The 23,867-nt window shown below is 46.6% G+C and overlaps 1 protein-coding gene across 1 annotated transcript in view; it reads left to right on the forward strand.

Moving 5' to 3' along the window:
- IGF2R (insulin like growth factor 2 receptor) overlaps positions 1-23,867 on the forward strand; it is a 490,127-nt gene that overhangs the window by 221,929 nt on the left and 244,331 nt on the right. Inside the window, exons 20-24 of the mRNA XM_063917832.1 lie at positions 235-336; positions 845-946; positions 6,422-6,596; positions 22,794-22,964; positions 23,057-23,200. Coding sequence (XP_063773902.1) covers positions 235-336; positions 845-946; positions 6,422-6,596; positions 22,794-22,964; positions 23,057-23,200 — 694 coding nt within the window. The remainder of the gene's footprint in view (positions 1-234; positions 337-844; positions 947-6,421; positions 6,597-22,793; positions 22,965-23,056; positions 23,201-23,867) is intronic.

Consider the following 23,867-nt stretch of genomic DNA (forward strand, 5'->3'; position numbering starts at 1 on the left):
ATTTGAATACCTCCGAGTGCAGTACCTACACCTTCATAACTGGACTGCGGTGGTGAAATTTGGAGTTCTCTTTACATGACATGTACTTAAATGAAATACACTAAATTTAACTGTTAGAACACTGAAGGTTTATGGGGAATATTAAGTGTTTATAAACCAAAATGCATGTTCTGCATTGCTAGCCATATTAATTCAATTTCCAAATTTCTCCATTGTTGTATTTTTTTTTTATAGTCTAGTAGCCCCATATTTATCTCAAAGGAGAATTGCCGAGCCACATTTACATGGTACACTGAAGCAGCGTGTCCTATTGTCACCGATGTACAAGGGAAAGGGGTGAGTGAATAGATGTAATGGAAATCTTTATCTCTACACTGTGTACAGTACAAATAGACATTGTTAATGTAAGGACTGTATTTGTAGGTATCTAGTTTAAAATTGGTTAATCATGTGATATACTACAAATTGTCGTCCCATGACATACATATAATAAACAGATATCCATGATAAACAGAAGGCAAATATTTTCATCCCTGCTCTAGACATAATTATATCTTTAATCCGTTTAATATAGATGTATTAAGTGTTCATGAAGGATTCAATTTTTTTTTTTTATGTTATTTAACTTAAAACAGTCGAAATGGAATACACAATCTAAAAGCAAACTTAATTTAGCACAATTCAGGGATACGTGTAGATTTTATGATCACAGAACTTTAGGTCCTTGAAATTGGCAAAAATGTTATGTAAATATAATTTTATTAACAATGGATATTCTTTGTTGTGATTGGTTACTGGCTGTGCTGTATTATAGATGTATAACCAGATTTGTTTTTGCATGTAGGATTGCTCCGTAGAAAACCCAAACACTGGATTTGTTTATCATTTTGAATCCCTGAAGAATGACTCTGGCTATATTGTTCAAGGAAACGGGAAAACCTATAAGGTAGGTCGGATAATTCCTGGTTCAGTGTTTACTCTTCCAAACAGAAGATGAGAGTTCTTCTCTGTGAAAATAATTTGTGTGCAGTTTTTTTCACGTTTACAGTCACTGCAGACGCTGTCTTTAAATTCTAAGGGCGGAATTCAAATGTTCTCACCGGTCCCCGCACCGGCACGTGCCTGCCGCCAGCTATTCAAATGTTACTGCAAGAACTTCATTTCAGCTTGCTACCCCCGGGGGTGGTGAGATGAAATGCGCAAAGATTTACCCATTTGGGCGCTCAAATGGGACTTTTCATGTTGCACTCATTTGTTTAATCGGGTTTTGCTGCTTTATGGGCGCGATCAGGGCGACAATGGGGGACAACTGAATATCCCTCCACAATCTCCTATCACTTTAGATGGGAGATCGGGCGCGATTAAACAGTTGAATTCCTCCCTACGGGTTTCAATAAAAATGCTTTATAGCAACAACTACAAGAAAGTCAAAAACATATGTACAGTAACTGTCCTAGGAACTTATTGGAACTGATAAATGGATCAAACTGAGATTGTGAAGCGAGATGGTCGATAATTTTCTGTTTCTCATACGTCCTAGAGGATGCTGGGGTCCACTTCAGTACCATGGGGTATAGACTGTTCCGCAGGAGCCATGGGCACTTTAAGACTTTTCAAGGGTGTGAACTGGCTCCTCCCTCTATGCCCCTCCTCCAGACCTCAGTTTAGAAAATGTGCCCAGGCAGACTGGATGCACTCCAGGGGAGCTCTACTGAGTTTCTCTGTAAGACTTTGTTAGGTTTTTTTGTTTTTAGGGAGGACTGCTGGCATCAGACTCCCTGCTTTGTGGGACTTAGGGGGCAGAAGTAGGAACCAACTTCCTGAATAGTTCCATGGCTCTGCTTCTGGCTGACAGGACATTAGCTCCTGAAGGGTACTGAACGCTAGCCGTCACCCCCCTTACAGAGCCAGAAGTCAGAAGACAGGTGAGTGTATAAGAATAAGGATCTTCATCGTGATGGCTGAAAGGTACCGCGCAGCGGCCGGGAACGCGGCACGCCATGCTATCCGGTAACACAGGCACTGCAGGGTGAAGGGGGTGGGGGTGGGGGCTACCTGGGCAGCATGAAACCTACAAAACACTGGCAAATACCAGTGCATAAGTGCTTAGGCACAGTCCTACCCCTGCCAGTATACATATTAGTATTGAAAAATCTGAGGGGAAACGCGCCATTACGGGGGCGGGGCTTCCCCCTCAGTCAGCCAGCACACTGCTCAGCGCCATTTTCTCTCATACCAAGCTGCAGAGAAGAACGCTGGTCCTCCTCCACTTCTGAACCAAGTATCAGGGAGCAAAACAGGGGGGGCACAGTGTAATTTGGTGCTATAGTGTGAAATTATCATTATAAAAGCGCTACAGGTCTGTGTTCATTTTGTGTTTCACGGAATATTTATCACTGGCGCTGAGTTGTGAACTGGCAAATCCTATCTGTGTCCTTCTGACAGATTTTACTTTGGGTCTGTCCCCTATAAGTCCCGGAGTGTCTGTGGTGTGGTTGTGCACGTGTGCTATGTCTGAGGCAGGGAGCTCTTCCCCTGAGGGAACCATTTTAGGGACACAGAGTTATAATGTGGTGGCGCTGCCGGCACACCACGAGCCTGAATGGGTGAAAGAATTACGTGATAGTGTGAATCATATCAGTAAGAGATTAGATAAGTCTGAGTCTCATGCAGAAAACTGGAGAAAATCAGTGGAAGATGTGATTTTTCATAGTTCTGTTTTTTCGTCCACGGGCGACCCCTCTGGGTCACATAAAAGGCCATTTGCACAAATAGTACAAACTGATACCGACACGGACTCTGATTCCTGTGTCGACACTAGTTAATCCAAGGGAATAGATCCTAAATTGTCAAAAAGCATTCAATACATGATTGTTGCTATAAAGGAGGTTTTGGAAGTTATGGAAACCCCTCCTGTACCTCAGGAGAAGGCTTATTTTTATAAAGAAAAGAAAATTAATGTAACTTTACCTCCTTCCCACGAACTAAATTCACCTTTTGAGGGAGTTTGGGCAAACCCTGAAAATAAATTTCAGATTCCCAAAAGGATTCAGGTTGCTTATACTTTCCCGGCTGAGGACAGTAAAAGGTGGGAGTCACCCCCAGTTTTAGACAGTTAAAAAAAGGTGATTCTCCCTGCACCTGTGACGGCTTCCCTAAAGGAGCCGGCAGACCGCAAGTTGGAGACTACATTAAAATCTATTTATGTGGCCAATGGTACGCTGCTCAGGCCCACCATTGCTTGCGCGTGGGTGAGTAATGCTATCGAAAAATGGTCAGAAAACTTGTCATCTGAAATTGACACGATAGATAGAGACGAGATTCTCCTAAAGTTAGGTCATATCAAAGACGCAGCTGCATACATGCTAGAAGCCATGAAAGATATTGGGCTCTTGGGTTCAAAAGCCGCTACCATGGCAGTCTTGGCTCGGAGGGCGTTGTGGATTCGCCAGTTGATTGCTGACGCAGATTCCAAAATAAATATAGAGGCTCTCCCGTATAAAGGTGAGGCCTTGTTTGGAGATGGGCTGGATGCATTGGTCTCTGCGGCTACCGCAGGTAAGTAGATATTCTTGCCTTATGCTCCTGCGCCAGCGAAAAAGACGCATCACTTTCAGATGCAGTCCTTTCGGCCCAACAAATACAAAAAGGCCAAAGGTTCCCCCTTCTTTGCAGGTAGAGGGAAGGGAAGAGGAAAAAAGCCCACAGTGTCTCCAGGATCGCAGGAGCAGAAGTCCACCCCTGCTTCTGCCAAATCTGCAGCATGACGCTTGGGCTCCCTTGCAGGGGTCCGCTCGGGTGGGAGCACGTCTGAAACTTTTCAGTCAGATCTGGGCTCAGTCTGGCCTGTAACCCGTGCAGATCCAGTCGGACAATGTAACAGAAGTCGCGTACATAAACCGTCAGGGCGGAACGAAAAGCAGAGCGGCAATGGCAGAGGTGACAAAGATCCTCCTCTGGGCAGAAAGACATGCAAGAGCTCTGTCAGCAATTTTCATTTCGGGAGTGGACAACTGGGAAGCAGACTTCATCAGCAGACACGATCTCCATCCAGGAGAGTGGGGCCTCCACCAAGAGGTCTTCGCAGAGGTGACAAGTCTTTGGGGAGTTCCTCAAATAGACATGATGGCATCTCGTCTCAACAAGAAGCTTCAGCGATATTGTTCCAGGTCGAGAGACCCTCAAGCAGTAGCGGTGGATGCACTGGTGACCCAGTGGGTGTTTCGGTTCACTAATACCAAAAGTTCCCAAAATAATAAGAAGAACAAGGGTTCGAGCAATCCTCATTGCCCCAGACTGGCCAAGGAGGGCTTGGTATCAAGATTTTCAGGAGTTGCTCATGGAAGATCCTCGGCCTCTTCCTCCTCGCGAGGACCTGCTGCAGCAGGGGCTGTGCGTGTATCAAGATTTACCGCGGCTACGTTTGACAGCATGGCTGTTGAGCGACGGATCCTAGCCCGAAAGGGTATTCCCAAGGAAGTTATTCCCACTCTTGTTCAGGCCAGGAAAGGAGTAACGTCTAAACATTACCACCGTATTTGGAGATAATATGTGTCTTGGTGTGAATCCAAGAAAGCTCCTACGGAAGAGTTTCAGTTGGGACGTTTTCTCCATTTTCTACAGGCAGGTGTGGATGCGAGCCTAAGATTGGGTTCTATCAAGGTTCAGATTTCGGCCTTGTCAGTTTTCTTTCAAAAACAATTGGCCTCCCTTCCAGAAGTTCAGACGTTCGTGAAAGGGGTGCTGCACATCTAACCTCCATTTGTGCCTCCGGTGGCACCATGGGACCATAATGTGGTGTTGCAGTTCCTTCAATCAGATTGGTTTGAACCTCTGCAGGAGATTGAATTGAAGTTTCTCACTTGGAAAGTGGTGATTGTCTTGGCCTTGGCATCCGCAAGGCGGGTGTCTGAGTTGGGGGTCTTGTCTCACAAGAGCCCTTACCTGATCTTCCATGAAGATAGGGCAGAGTTGAGAACTCGCCAACAATTTCTTCCGAAGGTGGTTTTCGTCTTTCCATATAAACCAGCCTATGGGGTGCCAGTGGCTACTGACACCTTCTCTGCGTCAAAGTCTCTTGATGTGGTTAGAGCTTTGAAAATTTATGTCGCAAGAACAGCTAGGATACGGAAAACAGAGGCTCTGTTTATCCTGTATGCTCCCAACAAGATTGGGTGTCCTTCTTCTAAGCAGACCATTGCGCGCTGGATCAGGGGGATAATTCTGCACGCTCATTCCACGGCAGGATTGCCGATACCGAAGTCAGTAAATGCCCATTCTACTAGAAAGGTGGGCTCATCCTGGGCGGCTGCCCGGGGGGTCTCGGCGTTACAACTTTGCCGAGCAGCTACTTGTTCAGGGGCAAACACGTTTGCAAAGTTTTACAAGTTTGACACCTTGGCCGATGAGGACCTCAAGTTTGGTCAATCGGTGCTGCAGGGTCATCCGTACTCTCCCGCCCATACTGGAGCTTTGGTATAACCCCATGGTACTGAAGTGGACCCCAGCATCCTCTAGGACGTATGAGAAAACAGGATTTTAATACCTACCGGTAAATCCTTTTCTCCTAGTCCGTAAAGGATGCTGGGCACCCGACCCAGTGCATACTTTACCTGCAGTTATTAGTTTTGTAGTTACACAAGTGTTGTGTTACGGTTATTTTCAGCATGTTGCTGCAAAAGTGTTCATGCCCGTTGGCATGTGTTATGTTGAATGCCATGTTGTGCGGTATGGTTGAGGTGTGAGCTGGTATGAATCTCACCATTGGTTTAAAAGTAAATCCTTTCCTCGATATGTCCGTCTCCCTGGGCACAGTTCCTATACTGAAGTCTGGAGGAGGGGCATAGAGGGGGGAGTCAGTTCACACCCCTGAAAAGTCTTACAGTGCCCATGGCTCCTGCGGAACCGTCTATACCCCATGGTACTGAAGTGGACCCCAGCATCCTCTACGGACTAGGAGAAAAGGATTTACCGGTAGGTATTAAAATCCTGTTTTTTCTTTGTTCGGGAAGGATATTTTTTCTTCCTGTTTTGTTTACACTTGTAGCATTGTTATTAATTGTCTTTTAAAGATAAATTTAATGATTATTTCATAATACTACTTCCATTTTGTTTATACCTTTTTTTTGACAACAGCTTCATACTTTTCTAACTTTTATATAATCGCAATTATTAGGGTTCTGTGGAGTCTACAGTTCTGCACAGTTAAGCACATTACAAATTTAAACATATTCAAATTGCAGAAACCGTGCTGGACAGTTACTAAAGCAGCTCAGAGTGCATCAGTAACGATGCAAAAATGTTGTAGTTGCATAAGCTTCTATTGTGTAATAAATGTTGTGTGGTTCTGTTAACTTTTCTATATGCTGACTTCATTTAGGTTTTTGGTATTTTATACATTTCCCTTTTTATTATTTAATAGTTAAATATCTGTGGCCCTGTCAAAGATTGCGGCCTTGTTGGTGAGTTACAAGCTGCTGGTTGTGAATTTGAAAACAAAATGGCAACTAGACCAGTCAAATTGAGCCAAAGTCTGGAGCTGTCTACAGAAGGTCCCATCACTCTTACATATCATGGAGCAATACATGAAGCAACAGGTGAGTGGCAGCCTTATGTCCCAGATTTGGCCCATGTACACTTATGTGATTTCTAATTGTTTGTGATATAAACATAGTAAATTAACCATTCAACATGAAAAAGCGCAGCACAGTTTCAGAGAGATATATGGGGCCAGCATTCTAGGCTAAAAAATAAGATTTTACTTACCGATAAATCTATTTCTCGTAGTCCGTAGTGGATGCTGGGACTCCGTAAGGACCATGGGGAATAGCGGCTCCGCAGGAGACAGGGCACAAAATAAAAGCTTGAGATATCAGGTGGTGTGCACTGGCTCCTCCCCCTATGACCCTCCTCCAAGCCAGTTAGGATACTGTGCCCGGACGAGCGTACATAATAAGGAAGGATATTGAATCCCGGGTAAGACTCATACCAGCCACACCAATCACACCGTACAACTCGTGATCTGAACCCAGTTAACAGTATGATAATTTTAAAGGAGCCTCTGAAAAGATGGCTCAACAATAATAACCCGAATTTTTTGTAACAATAACTATATACAAGTATTGCAGACAATCCGCACTAGGGATGGGCGCCCAGCATCCACTACGGACTACGAGAAATAGATTTATCGGTAAGTAAAATCTTATTTTCTCTAACGTCCTAAGTGGATGCTGGGACTCCGTAAGGACCATGGGGATTATACCAAAGCTCCCAAACGGGCGGGAGAGTGCGGATGACTCTGCAGCACCGAATGAGAGAACTCCAGGTCCTCCTCAGCCAGGGTATCAAATTTGTAGAATTTAGCAAACGTGTTTGCCCCTGACCAAGTAGCTGCTCGGCAAAGTTGTAAAGCCGAGACCCCTCGGGCAGCCGCCCAAGATGAGCCCACTTTCCTTGTGGAATGGGCTTTTACTGATTTTGGCTGTGGCAATCCTGCCACGGAATGTGCAAGCTGAATTGTACTACAAATCCAAAGAGCAATCGTCTGCTTTGAAGCAGGAGCACCCAGCTTGTTGGGTGCATACAGGATAAACAGCGAGTCAGTTTTCCTGACTCCAGCCGTCCTGGAAACATATATTTTCAAGGCCCTGACAACGTCCAGCAACTTAGAGTCCTCTAAGTCCCTAGTAGCCGCAGGTACCACAATAGGTTGGTTCATGTGAAATGCAGAAACCACCTTAGGTAGAAATTGAGGACGAGTCCTCAATTCCGCCCTGTCAGAATGAAAATTTAGGTAAGGGCTTTTACATGATAAAGCCGCCAATTCTGACACACGCCTAGCTGAAGCCAAGGCCAACAGCATCGACACCTTCCACGTGAGATATTTTAAATCTACCGTAGACAATGGTTCAAACCAGTGTGATTTTAGAAATCTCAACACAACATTGAGATCCCAAGGTGCCACTGGAGGCACAAAAGGAGGCTGTATGTGCAGCACCCCTTTCACAAATGTCTGAACTTCAGGTACTGAAGCCAGTTCTTTCTGGAAGAATATCGACAGGGCCGAAATTTGAACCTTAATGGACCCTAATTTTAGGCCCATAGACAGTCCTGTTTGCAGGAAATGCAAGAAACGACCCAGTTGAAATTCCTGTGTAGGGGCCTTCTTGGCCTCACACCACGCAACATATTTACGCCAAATGCGGTGATAATGTTTTGCGGTTACTCCCTTTCTGGCTTTTACCAGAGTAGGGATGACTTCTTCTGGAATGCCCTTGTCCTTCAGGATCCGGCGTTCAACCGCCATGCCGTCAAACGCAGCCGCGGTAAGTCTTGGAACAGACAAGGCCCCTGCAGTAGCAGGTCCTGTCTTAGAGGTAGAGGCCACGGTTCGTCCGTGAGCATCTCTTGAAGTTCCGGGTACCAAGACCTTCTTGGCCAATCCGGAACCACGAGTATAGTTCTTACTCCTCTCCTTCTTATGATTCTCAATACTTTCGGTATGAGGGGCAGAGGAGGGAATACATACACTGACTGGTACACCCACGGCGTTACCAGAGCGTCCACTGCTATTGCCTGAGGGTCCCTTGACCTGGCGCAATATCTGTCCAGTTTTTTGTTTAGACGTGACGCCATCATGTCCACCTTTGGTCTTTCCCAACGGTTTACAATTTGGTGGAAGACTTCTGGGTGAAGTCCCCACTCTCCCGGGTGAAGGTCGTGTCTGCTGAGGAAGTCTGCTTCCCAGTTGTCCACTCCCGGAATGAACACTGCTGACAGTGCTATCACATGATTTTCCGCCCAGCGAAGAATCCTTGCAGTTTCTTTATATGAAGAGATGTTTCCATGCTTGACCACAAGCCCTGGAAATTCCTTCCCTGTGTGACTGCTCCCCAGCCTCTCAGGCTGGCATCCGTGGTTACCAGGATCCAATCCTGAATGCCAAATCTGCGGCCCTCTAGTAGATGAGCCCTCTGAAGCCACCACAGGAGAGACACCCTTGTCCTAGGCGACAGGGTTATCCGTTGATGCATCTGAAGATGCGACCCGGACCATTTTCCCAGTAGATCCCACTGAAAAGTTCTTGCATGGAATCTTCCGAATGGAATCGCTTCGTAAGAAACCACCATTTTTCCCAGGACCCTTGTGCACTGATGCACTGAGACCTGTCCTGATTTTAGGAGGTTCCTGACTAGCTCGGATAACTCCCTGGCCTTCTCCTCCGGGAGAAACACCTTCTTCTGGACTGTGTCCAGAATCATTCCTAAGAACAGTAGACGTGTCGTTGGAATCAGCTGCGATTTTGGAATATTTAGAATCCATCCGTGCTGACTTAGCACTACCTGAGATAGTGCCACTCCGACTTCTAACTGTTCCTTGGTTCTTGCCCTTATCAGGAGATCGTCCAAGTAAGGGATAATTAAGATGCCTTTTCTTCGTAGAAGAATCATCATTTCGGCCATTACCTTGATAAAGACCCGAGGCGCCGTGGACAATCCAAACGGCAGCGTCTGAAACTGATAATGACAGTTTTGTACTACAAACCTGAGGTACCCTTGGTGAGAAGGATATATTGGGACGTGGAGATAAGCATCCTTGATGTCAAGCGACACCATATAGTCCCCCTCTTCCAGGTTCGCTATCACCGCTCTGAGTGACTCCATCTTGAATTTGAACCTTTTTATGTAAGTGTTCAAAGATTTTAGATTTAATATTGGTCTCACCGAGCCGTCCGGCTTCGGTACCACAAATAGTGTGGAATAATACCCCTTCCCCTGTTGTAAGAGGGGTACCTTGATTATCACCTGCTGGGAGTACAGCTTGTGAATGGCTTCCAGAACTGCCTCCCTGTCGGAGGGAGACTTTGGTAAAGCAGACTTCAGGAACCGATGAGGAGGAAACGCCTCGAATTCCAGTTTGTACCCCTGTGATACTACCTGTAGAATCCAGGGATCCACTTGCGAGTGAGCCCACTGCGCGTTGAAATTCTTGAGACGGGCCCCCACCGTGTCTGAGTCTGCTTGTAAAGCCCCAGCGTCATGCTGAAGACTTGTCAGAAGCAGGGGAGGGCTTCTGCTCCTGGGAAGCGGCTGCATGGTGCTGCCTTTTTCCTCTTCCTCTGCCCTTGGGCAGAAAAGAGTGACCTTTTGCTCGCTTGTACTTATGGGAACGAAAGGACTGAGTTTGAAAAGACTGTGTCTTTTTCTGTTGATGTGAAGTAACCTGGGGTAAAAAGGTGGATTTTCCAGCCGTTGCCGTGGCCACCAGGTCTGTTAGACCAGCCCCAAATAACTCCTCCCCCTTATACGGCAATACTTCCATGTGCCGTTTGGAATCTGCGTCCCCTGACCACTGTCTGGTCCATAATGCTCTTCTGGCAGAGATGGACATTGCGCTTACTCTTGATGCCAGGGTACAAATATCCCTCTGCGCATCACGCATATATAGCAATGCATCCTTTAAATGTTCTATAGTTAACAGAATATTGTCCCTATCCAGGGTATCAATATTCTCAGTCAGGGAATCCGCCCATGCGACTCCAGCACTGCACATCCAGGCTGATGCGATTGCTGGTCGCAGTATAACACCAGTATGTGTGTATATACTTTTCAGGATATTTTCCAGCCTCCTATCAGCTGGTTCTTTGAGGGTGGCCGTATCAGGGGACGGTAACGCTACTTGTTTAGATAAACGTGTGAGCGCCTTATCTACCCTAGGGGGTGTTTCCCACCGTGCCCTAACCTCTGGCGGGAAAGGGTATAGTGCTAATAACTTATTAGAAATTAGCTGTTTTTTATCGGGGGAAACCCACGCTTTATCACACACCTCATTTATTTCCTCAGACTCAGGAAAAACTATTGGCAGTTTTTTCACACCCCACATAATACCCGCCTTTGAGGTATTTGTAGTGTCAGAAAGGTTCAATGCCTCTTTCATTGCCGTGATCATGTAACGTGTGGCCCTACTGGACATTACGTTTGTCTCGTCACCGTCGACACTAGATTCAGTATCTGTATCTGGATCCGTGTCGACCCACTGAGGTAGCGGCCGTTTTAGGGCCCCTGAGGGTGTCTGAGACGCCTGAACAGGCACTAATTGATTTGCCGGCTTTCTCATGTCGTCAACAGTTTTTTGTAAATTGCTGACATTATCACTTAATTGCTTAAACACAATCATCCAGTCAGGTGTCGACTCCCTAGGGGGTGACATCACTAACACAGGCAACTGCTCCGCCTCCACCTCATTTTCCTCCTCATACATGTCGACACACGCGTACCGACACACAGCACACACACCGGGAATGCTCTGATAGAGGACAGGACCCTACTTAGCCCTTTGGAGAGACAGAGGGAGAGTCTGCCAGCACACACCCAGCGCTATATATATACAGGGACAACCTTATATAAGTGTTAATCCCTTATAGCTGCTGTTAATCTAGTTATTTGCTGCCAAAATGCCCCCCCTTCTCTTTTTTACCCTGAATCAGATGCAGTACTGCAGGGGAGAATCAGGGAGCCGTCCTTCCAGCGGAGCTGTGAGGGAATAATGGCGCCAGTGTGCTGAGGAGATAGGCCCCGCCCCTTCACGACGTCCTTAACTCCCGCTTTTTTGTGTAAAATGGCAGGGGAAAAAATACATCCATATAGCCCTGGAGCTATATGTGATGTATTCCTTTTGCCAGCTAAGGTATATGTGTGTTATATTGCGTCTCAGGGCGCTCCCCCCCAGCGCCCTGCACCCTCAGTGACCGGAGTGTGAAGTGTGCTGAGAGCAATGGCGCACAGCTGCGGTGCTGTGCGCTACCTTAGTCTTGAAGACAGGATGTCTTCTGCCGCCGCTTTCACCGGACCTTCGTCTCTTCTTGCTCTGTAAGGGAAACGGCGGCGCGGCTCCGGTGACCCATCCAGGCTGAACCTGTGATCGTCCCTCTGGAGCTAACGTCCAGTAGCCTAAGAAGCCCAATCCACTCTGCACTCAGGTGAGTTCGCTTCTTCTCCCCTTAGTCCCACGATGCAGTGAGCCTGTTGCCAGCAGGACTCACTGAAAATAAAAAAACCTAACTAAACTTTTATTCTAAGCAGCTCTGGAGAGCTACCTAGTTTGCACCCTTCTCGGCCGGGCACAAAAATCTAACTGGCTTGGAGGAGGGTCATAGGGGGAGGAGCCAGTGCACACCACCTGATATCTCAAGCTTTTTTATTTTGTGCCCTGTCTCCTGCGGAGCCGCTATTCCCCATGGTCCTTATGGAGTCCCAGCATCCACTTAGGACGTTAGAGAAAGTCTTGTGCAGAGTAACAGACAGACTACATTCCGTCAATGGGCTGGATTAAAATCGTATCGCAGCTGCTTTCTCCCATCTAAAGTGATGGGAGATAGAGGGGCGATCTTCAAATGTTCCCCCGTTAATGTGTTCATTACAGTCTGCTTTAGGCGCGTCAAGCGCTTAAACCCGACTAAAGTAATGGGTGCGATTGTGACGAGACCCGTTTGTGCGCTCAAATGGGTCTCTTTACACGCATTGCTACCTTTCGGGGGTAGTGAGCTGAAATTAAGGTGTCGCGCCCATTGGCAGTAACATTAGAATACCGCGGGCGGGAGGGGGATGGAACATTTGAATCTGGCCCTATGACTGATTATAACATTAGTGCCAAAAGGAACATGTCAGAGCCCACAACTCATCTTTAGACGTAGTTGGACGTAGTACGTGCCTTAAGGATCTACGTAGATTGTACCAGTGCTATCAGAAAGACAGATTCTCTACGGATTTCACAAGAGAGGATGGCCTGCTGATGAGCAGACACTGGCGAGGTGGCTTTGGATGACGATTTCGGAAGCATATTCTCAAGGTGATCTCCCTGTTCCGGCTAATGTCTCTGCTCGCTCTACTCGTAAGGTAGGTCCATCATGGGCAGCACAACGTGGTGCATCAGCAGAACAGACATGTAAGACAGCCACATGGTCTTCCATTAACACATTCATGAGACATTATGCCGTTGATACCTTTGCCTCTCAGGACGCTGAATTCGGGCAAAGGATTCTCCTGTCCAATCGGGGGCATCCCCACCACTAACTTGCTTTGGTACATCCCAATGTTATCCTGTGGATAACCTGTGGACCCTGCCGGAGAAATATACGTTATGGTAAGAACTTACTGTTGATAACAGTATTTCTCCTAAGTCCACAGGGATCTCACCCTGACGCACTTGATTTGAGGATCTTTTTACTCACTAACCTCTTCCTTCTTGTACGGAAGGGTGTGCATGTGTGTTCTTCTCGCCTGATTAGGGCTCTTTCTGATGCTCCTGCCTTGAGCTTTGGAAAAACAACTGATTTGCCTGAGCCAGGAGGCGGGGATATATGGACTGGCCCGTTGCATTCTGGGAGGCCAAAAAGCTTAGACTATTTGGTGCAAATCCGCTGTCGCGTCGTCATATCCCAATGTTATCCTGTGGATCCTGTGGACTTAGGAGAAATACCATTATCAACGGTAAGTTCTTACCATAATGTATATATTGTTGCATGGGATGGTCAAATTGTTCAGGCAGTAGCGGAAGATAACAGCCAGGAAGAAATAGTTCGACTAGCGTAGCATATCCATGAGTCGGCCACATACATTTGCAAGGCTACGAAGGCTACGAAGGATGCTAGCAGAATAGCGTCACGCATTTCGGTTTCGGCCATATCGGCCAGAAGGATTCTGTGGCATATCCACGCATCATAATTGATAACAGGGATACATTTCTCAAATGAAGGGGTTAATAAATCTGCCTCATTGTTAGTACGTTGACTCAGTGACGTAACCTCATCCCAGTCACCCGGAGGCAAGATAAATGTTGCGCCCTCCACCCATGCCAACATGTAAAACAAGTGACATGCCCACGTTGTATGAAAATGAGTTATATCATGCAACTGGTACTCACCATCTATTTACAGCCCATTTCCACTAACCTGTTATCGGTCACTTTCGCCCATGAATGTAGATCCATGAGATTTTGGACTGCAAATTTTATGCAATCACAGGGGTAATTTTACTAAGGTGGGAGTTTTTTAGAACGTGTGTTTAAGCAAACCAATCAGATTCTACTGCTTCTAGAACATAATAGATTGAATTTGATTGGTTGCCATGGGCAACATCACCAGTTCTAAAAAAAAACTCCCACTAAATTTACCCCACATAGTGAAAACTCTGCCAATGCTGAATGTGCAGTAACATAAAAATCACTAATTACTTCTGCAATCTTTGTGATCGTCAGACAATACAGGGGGCATTTTAGTGACCGCCAGACAATATTGACAGCAATTTTGTGACCACCAGAATACGGAGAGTAAGTTTGTGACTGCCAGACAATGCTAAAAGCATTTTTGTGACCTCCAGACAATACGAAGAACATTGCAGTTACTGTCATATAATATAGAGACCATCAGTACCCACCATAAAATTCAGAGCATTGCAGTGCATATTATATAATTCAGAGTTTCACAGTGACCACCATATAATGCAGAGTGTCGCAGTGTCCGCCATGTCATGCAAAGAGTGTTGCAGTGCCCACCATATAATTCAGAGAGTGCTGCAGCCCAATACAGAGCTACCTGCCCACACGCCCGTCCACTCTGCATATGGTTACAGACACATATATAAAGAGTTACATAGACGCACATATACTATTACATAGACACAATATAATTTCTCTTTCATCCACTAGGGGACACTTGAGTCCTATACAGTAGGGGTGTGAAGCTTGCAACCGGAGGTGTGGCACAATCTAAAATTAGCATTGTCTGCACAGCCGGCTCCTCCCCCTTCACATCCCTCCTCCCTCAGTTTTGAAAATTGTGCTGGAGGTACAGCACGTGGAGCACAGAGCTCCTGACTAAAACTATGACAATGTGCTGCGTCCACCTAATAAAAGGGAGACAAAGCCTATGTATATTGGAGAGACAAAGATCCCTATTGAAGGGACCTGCATCTCTCCACAGGAGATCCTCTTACAAGGCACAGTGAGTACTGGTCTCGACAATAGGGGCCATGTTAGACTTTGTTTTATTTATTTTATGCTTTATCCCCTGCCATAATTTCCCATACAGCCAGCGGTCACCAGGGTGTAGCGCGGGGCTGGAGAGCGCGCCGGGGGTAGGGGGGAACAGTAACCGCCCATTACCGCTGAGAAGCGCTACACTGCTTAGCGCCGCTACGGGACTTAGTAAGAAGGGTCCCGTATCGTGCATCACCAGGGGGGAGAGAGAGAGCCGCGTACGGGGAGACGCTGTATAGCGCCGCTACGGGACTTGGTAAGAAGGGTCCCGTAGCGTGCATCACCAGGGGCCAGAGTGCGGGGAGACACTGTATAGTGCCGCTACGGGACTTGGTAAGAAGGTTCCCGTAGCGTGCATCACCAGGGGCCAGAGTGCGGGGAGACACAGTATAGTGCCGCTACGGGACTTCGTAAGAAGGGTCCCGTAGAGGGCATCACCAGGGGCCAGAGGGAGAGCCGCGTGCGGGGAGACGCTGTATAGCACCGCTACGGGACTTAGTGAGAAACGGTCCCGTAGCGCGCACGCGCACACACCAAAGACTCTTCTGAGGAGAGCTTTCAGCCGCGTGTGGGGAAGAGGCCGCTCAGCACAATAGTGCGCCTCCCCATATTGTTTAAAACAGTGACTAAAAGGGTTTTTATATATGACCATCTTAATTATCCCTAACTGGCGCCATTTACGGGGAAGGGATAGCCCCCCTCCCCGTATAGATATCAAGAGGGATGTTTTATGTAGCAATAGCTCCCTCTACTGGTGAAAAAGTATATTCAGAAATGTGAGGATCTCCTGTACAAAATAATCCTATATACTATTTATATTTTCAAAGGACTTCTATTATAAAGATCCTGAAGGAAATACAACGAAGCAAGCGGATACCAACTCTACCATCGTAGCTGAGTTACAGTTAAGGGTGGAGGTTGCATGTCGGCTGCTGGTTTTAATATTTTTTATTTTCCATTTATATATATATATATAAATTTGTTCTGTTCTGGATTCTATGTAAAGAAGAGAACAGTAATTCCAGCCGGATCCGATAGCCTTGCTTCCATCATTGCTCACAGCCTTTCTCTTCCTAGTTAAAAGGGTGAAAGCGCTGTGAAATACCCTGGTAAGGGGTTTTAACCAACATGTCTTAAGCATTATGTTTATATGGCAGATCCGGAGTGTGCGATTCCTGATTAGACAAGGACACTACACCTGGGAGCAGTGCTCCGCATAGGTCATGGCAAAAGGACTTGGCAGATAGAATCTCCAAGTAGATGGCGGAATCACGCATGCAGCAATAGGAAAGGGCTGCGAGATTCTTAAAAACGATGAAAGCATCCTCATCAAGTAAATACCGCCCGCACAAGCAGACGGTTAAAAGACCTTTTCCTATTGTACTAGTTTCAGAGGGAGGAAGGTCTTATTATTGATACAGATAATTGAATCAAACCTAAACGCTGATTTTCAGGAAGAAGACACGGCAATCTCGGACCTAGATTCCTTAATTGACGTGGTAACGGTGATCCTAAACTTTAAAGTTGAAAAAGTTAAGGAGCCAGAGAATTTCGAATTATTCGAATCCCAAAAGAACCGCGTTCGACTGTGTTTCCCATTCCTAAGTCTCTCCGATCTCAAATGGAGGAGGCTTGGAAGCAACCTGATAAACCAGTAGTGTATGCTTCCTTAGGCAGTTTGTCAAAGAGGACAATCTTACCGATACCTAATGTAACAGCTTTTAAGGATGGCTCGGATCGTAAGGTTGACTCAGCCTTAAAGTCAATTTTTTGTAGCAGCTGGTGCAGCAAAGGCCATGGGAGCATGTGCCCTCATTCCGAGTTGTTTGCTCGCAAGCTGCTTTTAGCAGCTTTGCACACGCTAAGCTTCCGCCTACTGGGAGTGAATCTTAGCTTATTAAAATTGCGAACGAAAGATTCGCAATATTGCGAAAAGACTTCTCTGTGCAGTTTCTGAGTAGCTCGAGACTTACTCTCCCAGTGCGATCAGTTCAGTGCTTGTCGTTCCTGGTTTGACGTCACAAACACACCCAGCGTTCGCCCAGACACTCCCCCGTTTCTCCGTCCACTCCCGCGTTTTTCCCAGAAACAGTAGCGTTTTTTCACACACACCCATAAAACGGCCAGTTTCCGCCCAGAAACACCCACTTCCTGTCAATCACATTACGATCACCAGAACGAAGAAAAAACCTTGTAATGCCGTGAGTAAAATACCTAACTGCATAGCAAATTTACTTGGCGCATTCGCACTGCGGACATTGCGCTTGCGCATTAGCGACTAATCGCTCCATTGCGAGAAAAAAATAACGAGCGAACAACTCTGAATGACCACCATGGTCGGGACGTATTGTTGAGGCTATTGAGGAGGACAATAGCTTGGACGAAATACCCAACTGGCGGAACACTTTAGAGAATCCAGCTCGTATTTGTGTCAAGCCTCACAGTATATTAGCAGAATGGCATCGCGCATCTCCGCATCGGCCATATTACCTAAAGGATTTTATGGCTCAGAGAATGTCAGAAGGCGGTGGAATCCATCCCCTTTGGGGGTGAACTGCTTTTCAGTACATAGTTGGACAAGGGAATTTCACAAGCTACGGCAGGGAAGTCCACTTTCCTACCTACTTCTTTTACGAGAACCACTCCACAGGTTAGGAGAGGTTATTCGGGACAAATGATAATTCATTTATGTTAGTCCTTTCGAGCCCAAACAAGAGGTTTCGGTTCACAAGCCCTTGGAGGCAGAGGTAGAGGCCGCTCACAGACAACAACCAGAAAGCAGGAAAAACCTGCTGACAAGACAGGGACGAGACGGCCTCCCAGCTCACCTGGGGTCCCCCTTCGGGGGCGCACGTCTGGAAGGTTTCCGGGACATCTGGACCAAAACCCCACCAGAACTTTGGATAAAGGGTACAAACTAGGTTTTCAACAGAGGCCTCACAGTCAGGTTTTTTTACAAAGAAATTTCCTCGGTGCCCTCAGAAAGCAGAGGCATTATTGACAGCAATTCAAAAATTGCTGCGGTCAGAGGTCATTATTCCAATTCCCGAATCTCGGAAAGGTACGGGTTTCTATCCCAATCTTTTTGTCGTGCCAAAGCCATACAGGACGGTCAGACCGATACTCACTTTCAAGATTTTAAACCAGGTTCTAAGGGTCTACAAATTCAAGATGGAATCAATCCAGTCGGTCGTTGCAGACTTAGAAACAGGCGAGTTCATGGTATCCATGTACTTAAAGGATACAGATCTGCATATCCCAATCGGGACTCCTCACCAGGCTTACTTAGGGTTCGCACTGGTGATGGATCACTACCAATTCAAGGGCCTTGCCGTCCGGTCTATCATCAGACCCAGGAATCCTTACGAAGATCATGGCAATCATGGTTGCAGGATTGTGACTTTTAGGGGTCACCTTTATATCTTGTCTTGACGATCCACGGATCGAGACATACTCTCGGGAACAGTTGATCAAGGATGTTCAGGCATCTCATCAATTTCTCATTCAACATGGGTGACTTGTGAATTTCCAGAAATCCAACCTCATGCCAACTCAACGGATTCAATTCCTCGGTCTTATGAGAGTTTTCCTACCAGAGAACAAGGTCCAGGGCCTACAGAGATTACTGGCTCGGGTACTGAGGTCACGAACGGCCCTCTGTGGGCAACTTCTCGGGAAGATGGTAGCGTCTTTCGAAGCTCTACACTACGGCAGACTTCATCCCCGACCAGACCAGTCAAACCTCATTGCTCAGGGAGCAGGGTCACACTGGCTTCTACATCGAAGAATCTGACCTCCACCGCACATACGAACCTCCTTGATTTGATGGTCGTTGCACAGAAATCTCGCAGCAGGCAAGAGATTCAGCATTTGGGATTGGGGCATCCTGACAACGGACGCCGGTCTCAGAGGTTGGGGTGCCGTCTTGGCGGAACATCAGTTTCAGGGCAGATGGACAATACTGGTGAGCAGCCTACCCATAAACATTCTAGTACTAAGAACAGTTTACAATGCGCTTCTCTTAGCCGAAGACCTAGTCATGGGTCAACACATAAAGATGCACTCGTACAATATCACGACGACGGCATACATGAAAGGTCAGGGAGGAACTAGGAGCAGGATGGCGTTAAAAGAAGCCGCAAGGATCTTGTTGTGGGCAAAAAGGCGAAAACTCATCCTCTCGGCAGTGTTCATCCCAGGTGTGGAACACTGGGAAGCAGATTATCTCAGTCGCCAGGACATGCGTCCGGGGGAGTGGTGCCTTCATCCACGGACTTGCGATATGTTGGTGAGGAGATAGGGTCTCCCTCAAGTCGACTGGGGCGTCTCGGCAAAACCATCAACTGCCCAGATATGTGTCCAGGACAAGAGATCCAGCAGCAGAAGGAGTGGACGCATTAACACTTCCTTGGTGTTACAGGAGGGTTTACGTTTTTCCACCTTTCCCACTCATACCCAGGGTTTGGGAAAAGGTTGAAACAAGAACAAGTGTGGGCGATTCTTATCGCACCAGGTTGGACCCACAGGAGTTGGTTCTCAGACCTGTGTGGGTTACTTGCGGAAGATCCTTGGCGGTTACCTCAGAGAGAGGACCTGCTATCTCTGGGACCGTTCCAACACAGACCTACGTTTAACGGCGTGGTTATTGAAACTCGGACCTTACGAAACGGACGGATACCAAGAACGGTCAGTTCTACGATGATTACCACTAAGACGCCGGTCAGAGCCAGGCTCTACTACGGGATTTGGAAAGATACATGGACTGGTGTCCAGAACGTGGGTGGGATTCCACGAACTTCCACTTATCCAGACTTCTACTTTTTCTTTAGGTCGTTCTAAGGCTCTCTGAAGGTTCAAATTTTGGCTCTCTCCATCCTATTTCAACAGTGGTTAGCATCCTGGCCAGAGGTTCAAACCTTTTTACAGGGAGTTCTGAGGATCCAACCCCCTTTTCGTCCCCCCGCTGCACCATGGGACTTAAATGTAGTGTTGGAATTTTTGAGTTCACCAACTTTAAAAAAAAAATCTCTTGGAAGGTCATATTTTTGCTTGCCTTGGCGCCGGCCAGGCGGGTTGCTGGCTTGGGAGCCTTATCCTGTAAGAGTGTTTTTTTTTTTTTTTTCATTTTTCATGCGGATAGTGCAGAACTCCGTGGTTTCATGTAAACCAGCCAATTGTGGTCCCATCTTTCCAGGGTCTTGCAGATGGGGAAGTGTCTTTTGGATGTTGCCCGAGATTTACGGGTATACAGGCAAGTTACGCCGTCCTTCAGAAAGTTGGCCCATTGGTTTGTTCTTTATGATGGGCCAATGAAGGGTTGGCCAGCAGATAAGCAGTATTTGTCTAGATGGATTCTGCTTGCCATTCGACAAGTTTATATTTTCTGTGGAAAACAGGTTCCGGTTCGGACGGGTGCTCCTACCACCCGATCAGTGGGTACCTCATGGGCGGCTGCCAGAGGTGCTTCTGCTACTCAACTTTGCAGAGCGGCGACGTGGTCCTCAGCCCACACGTTCTAAATTTTACAAGTCTGCTACCTTTGCGTCCGGAGACTCTTAAGTTCGGACGTTTAGTTTTGCAGGCCACGACAGCACTCCCTCCCTTGGGGATAACTTTGGGACGTCCCCTACTGTATAGGACTCCAGTGTCCCCTAGTGGATGAAAGAGAAAAGAGGATTTTGGTACTTACCGATAAATCCATTTCTCTGAATCCTCTAGGGGACACTGGACGCCCGCCTCGGTGCTGTCAACCTGCTAACCTGCTGTGTTCAAAGTTCTTGTTCAAACAGTTCGTACAAACAGCGTTAGTTTTTCGTTAAGAGTTTCTTGGATGCTGTTTGATATGTTGTACGGTTCGGTTCCGTGCCATGTGCTATAATATCATGTCCTATTCTCTCAGTCCAATTTTCAAAACTGAGGGAGGAGAGATGTGAAGGGGGAGGAGCCGGCTGTGCAGACAATGCTAATTTTAGATTGTGCCAACACTCCGGTTGCAAGCTTCACACCCCTACTGTATAGGACTCCAGTGTCCCCTAGAGGATTCAGAGAAATTGATTTATCGGTAAGTACCAAAATCCTCTTTTATTGTCCTCATACCTTACAGACCGGCAGTTGTTACAAAATAAGGACTTTGGCTGCTTTGGCAGCGCCATCCCTCTTATCTGGCATGTTACAGTGCAGGAATCAGGGCTGTACTCTGCTGGGTAGTCCCGCCCCCTGCTGGGACACTACTTCCTTCTTATTCTTGTCCCTTCTGATTATCACTGTTAGGCAAGCAGCTACCTCCTCGTCTTGGAATCGGAGCTGCGCTGGTTGACTGGGAGCAGGTGGGGAACAGTACAGATAGTGCCAGCTGTGGCTTATAATAAGACCCTCAACCATTGCACTGCATCATCCAGCAACCGCTGCCGGTTACCTGGGCTGGAAGCTGGCTGGGACAATGGAGGAGAAGTATCCCCTTTAGGGCTGGAACTCAGTGGAGACTGACTCCATTGTCTCCAGCAGTTCCCCCTCCTATGTAGACTATACTTTTGAGGCCAGTTGCATCCAACATTACCTACGGGCTTCTAGAGGTCCAGTTGATCCACACGTAGATGTTCCAAGTAAGAAAAGCAAGTGAGCCCCCCTTGCTGCATCACCACACTGATCCAGGCCACTGATGCAGTCAGTATCCAGAGTGTCCCATTGTGTTAAACATTGGCACTAGGAAGGTCAGGCAAGAGCAGGAGTGAAAGAGCGATCTCCTGCAGCTTCGAAATTGGGCCCTCAGCAGTATAGAAAGAGGGGTCCATACCCAAGACACTGGAGGCAAGAGGCGTAAGCTTTTAAATATTGATGAACACGTTGAAATTAGCCATTATAATACCTGCTCACAGACTTCTCAAATCTTTTCACTCCTCCAGGTGATGGCAGGACTCAGTTGATAAAGTGGTTGCACTTACACTATACAAATACACAATGTGCACAATGGAAGAAACAGATTTTCTGGATTAATAAAACACAATGATCTTTCATGCAGCCGCCTTTCTCAGTTATCCCTGTATTTCTATAGTTCGGTATCCACAAAGAGTGCTTCCTATTTAGGGCGGCGAGGTTATGAAATTGGGGCATTTCTGCAGGTCCATCTCCCTTCTGAAAGCTCCTATCAGTTCTGTTAATGATGTATAGTTCAACATAAAATTTTTGTTGTGTAAATGTGCCCCCATCACTATATAAAGTGCTTACAAGTTTCCTAAAATAGACTTTCTGAATCTCAAAGCTATCCATATGTGCATGAAATAAAATTTCTTTCAAATGGAGTCCTTTGATAGCCATCTATGCCAGAGGTTCTCAAACTCGGTCCTCGGGAGCCCACACAGTGCATGTTTTGCAGGTAACCCAGCAAGTGCACAGGTGTATTAATTACTCACTGACACATTTTAAAAGGTCCACAGGTGGAGCTAATTATTTCACTTGCGATTCTGCGAGGAGACCTGCAAAACATGCACTGTGTGGGCCCCCGAGGACCGAGTTTGAGAACCTCTGATCTATGCTATGCACACAGGGGTCATTTTAGGTGTTGGTTGCAATCATAAAAGGTTACCTTGCCCACCTGTCTACCTGCCGCATTCTATTTACCTTGTATGCTGCAGCTTTATATACAGCCTTCCATTCTGATATTTGTTGTTTCATCACTGACCAATCTGTTATCTGAGAAATAAGAAGATATGAAACACAAGCACAGTCTCTGTAAACACAAATTCTATATTTTTGCATTGCAGGGCAAGGAGACAAATTTATAATAAATTTTGTGTGCAATGATGATCTCTATCCTGGCGAGCTTTCATTCAAGAGAGAGGAGATCAACACTGAAACGCATCTCTACGACACCATTTTTGATTTTAAAACTGCAGTGGCGTGTGCCCCAGCTCCTGTTGACTGCCAAGTTACTGGTGGGTTACAGCAAATTTTGTTTTTCAGGGGTTGTTTATGTTGTTGTTTTGATTGTTCCTTGTAACATTAATGCTTCCCATTTCTTTCCCAGATTCTTCAGGGAATTTTTATGATTTAAGTGACCTTACACTGGACCACGAGTCATGGACGGCTATTGACTCATCTGACCAAACTAAAAAAAGAACATTTTATCTCAATATATGTAGACCTGTTCCATACACTCATGGATGCAAAGGTAAGTTTAGATGAATCATGCTCTGGATACATTGGCGGTACAATAAAAATATTGAAAAATGAATAGATAGGCTTATATTGGGAAGCAGGTCACTATACCGACGCCGGGATCCCAAACAGCCTCCAGCCCGATGGTCGTCATGCCGACCAACGGGGACTATTCCTACTCGTGTCCAAGACGCCCATAGAGTGGGAATAGAACCTGTGGCGAGTGCAGTGAGCCACCGAGCCTGCTGCATGGCAAGCGCAGCGTTTCAGCAAGGGGCTTCGTTGCGCTCGCCCCCCCTGCCGGCCATCTAAAAGCCGGGATCCCGCCATTGGTATTGTGACCGGCGGCCTCCCAACCGCCGGTCACACTAACCCAACCCCTATAAACTAGGTGTTAGGTGTGTGTTTATTCCAGCAAGATAAGTGATACTTCTTCTCTGGTAGCTTGGCCCCTATTCCCACATCAAGCATTACACATGGCGTTTAATCATTTCTGTGGGCAATCTGTTATTTCTTTTTGCACCCTATAATTAATGACTTTGCGGAGGTTATCCTTGCAACACACTGACACCAGAAGTAAAATATATAGATTTATTGCTATTAACAGATGTGCATTGAGGTTTGCATTATAATTTAGGTCACCAATAATCTAACACTTCTGGACGGATTCAATTAGATGC

This window comes from Pseudophryne corroboree, chromosome 4, assembly GCF_028390025.1.
Source record: "Pseudophryne corroboree isolate aPseCor3 chromosome 4, aPseCor3.hap2, whole genome shotgun sequence".
NCBI lineage: Eukaryota > Metazoa > Chordata > Amphibia > Anura > Myobatrachidae > Pseudophryne > Pseudophryne corroboree.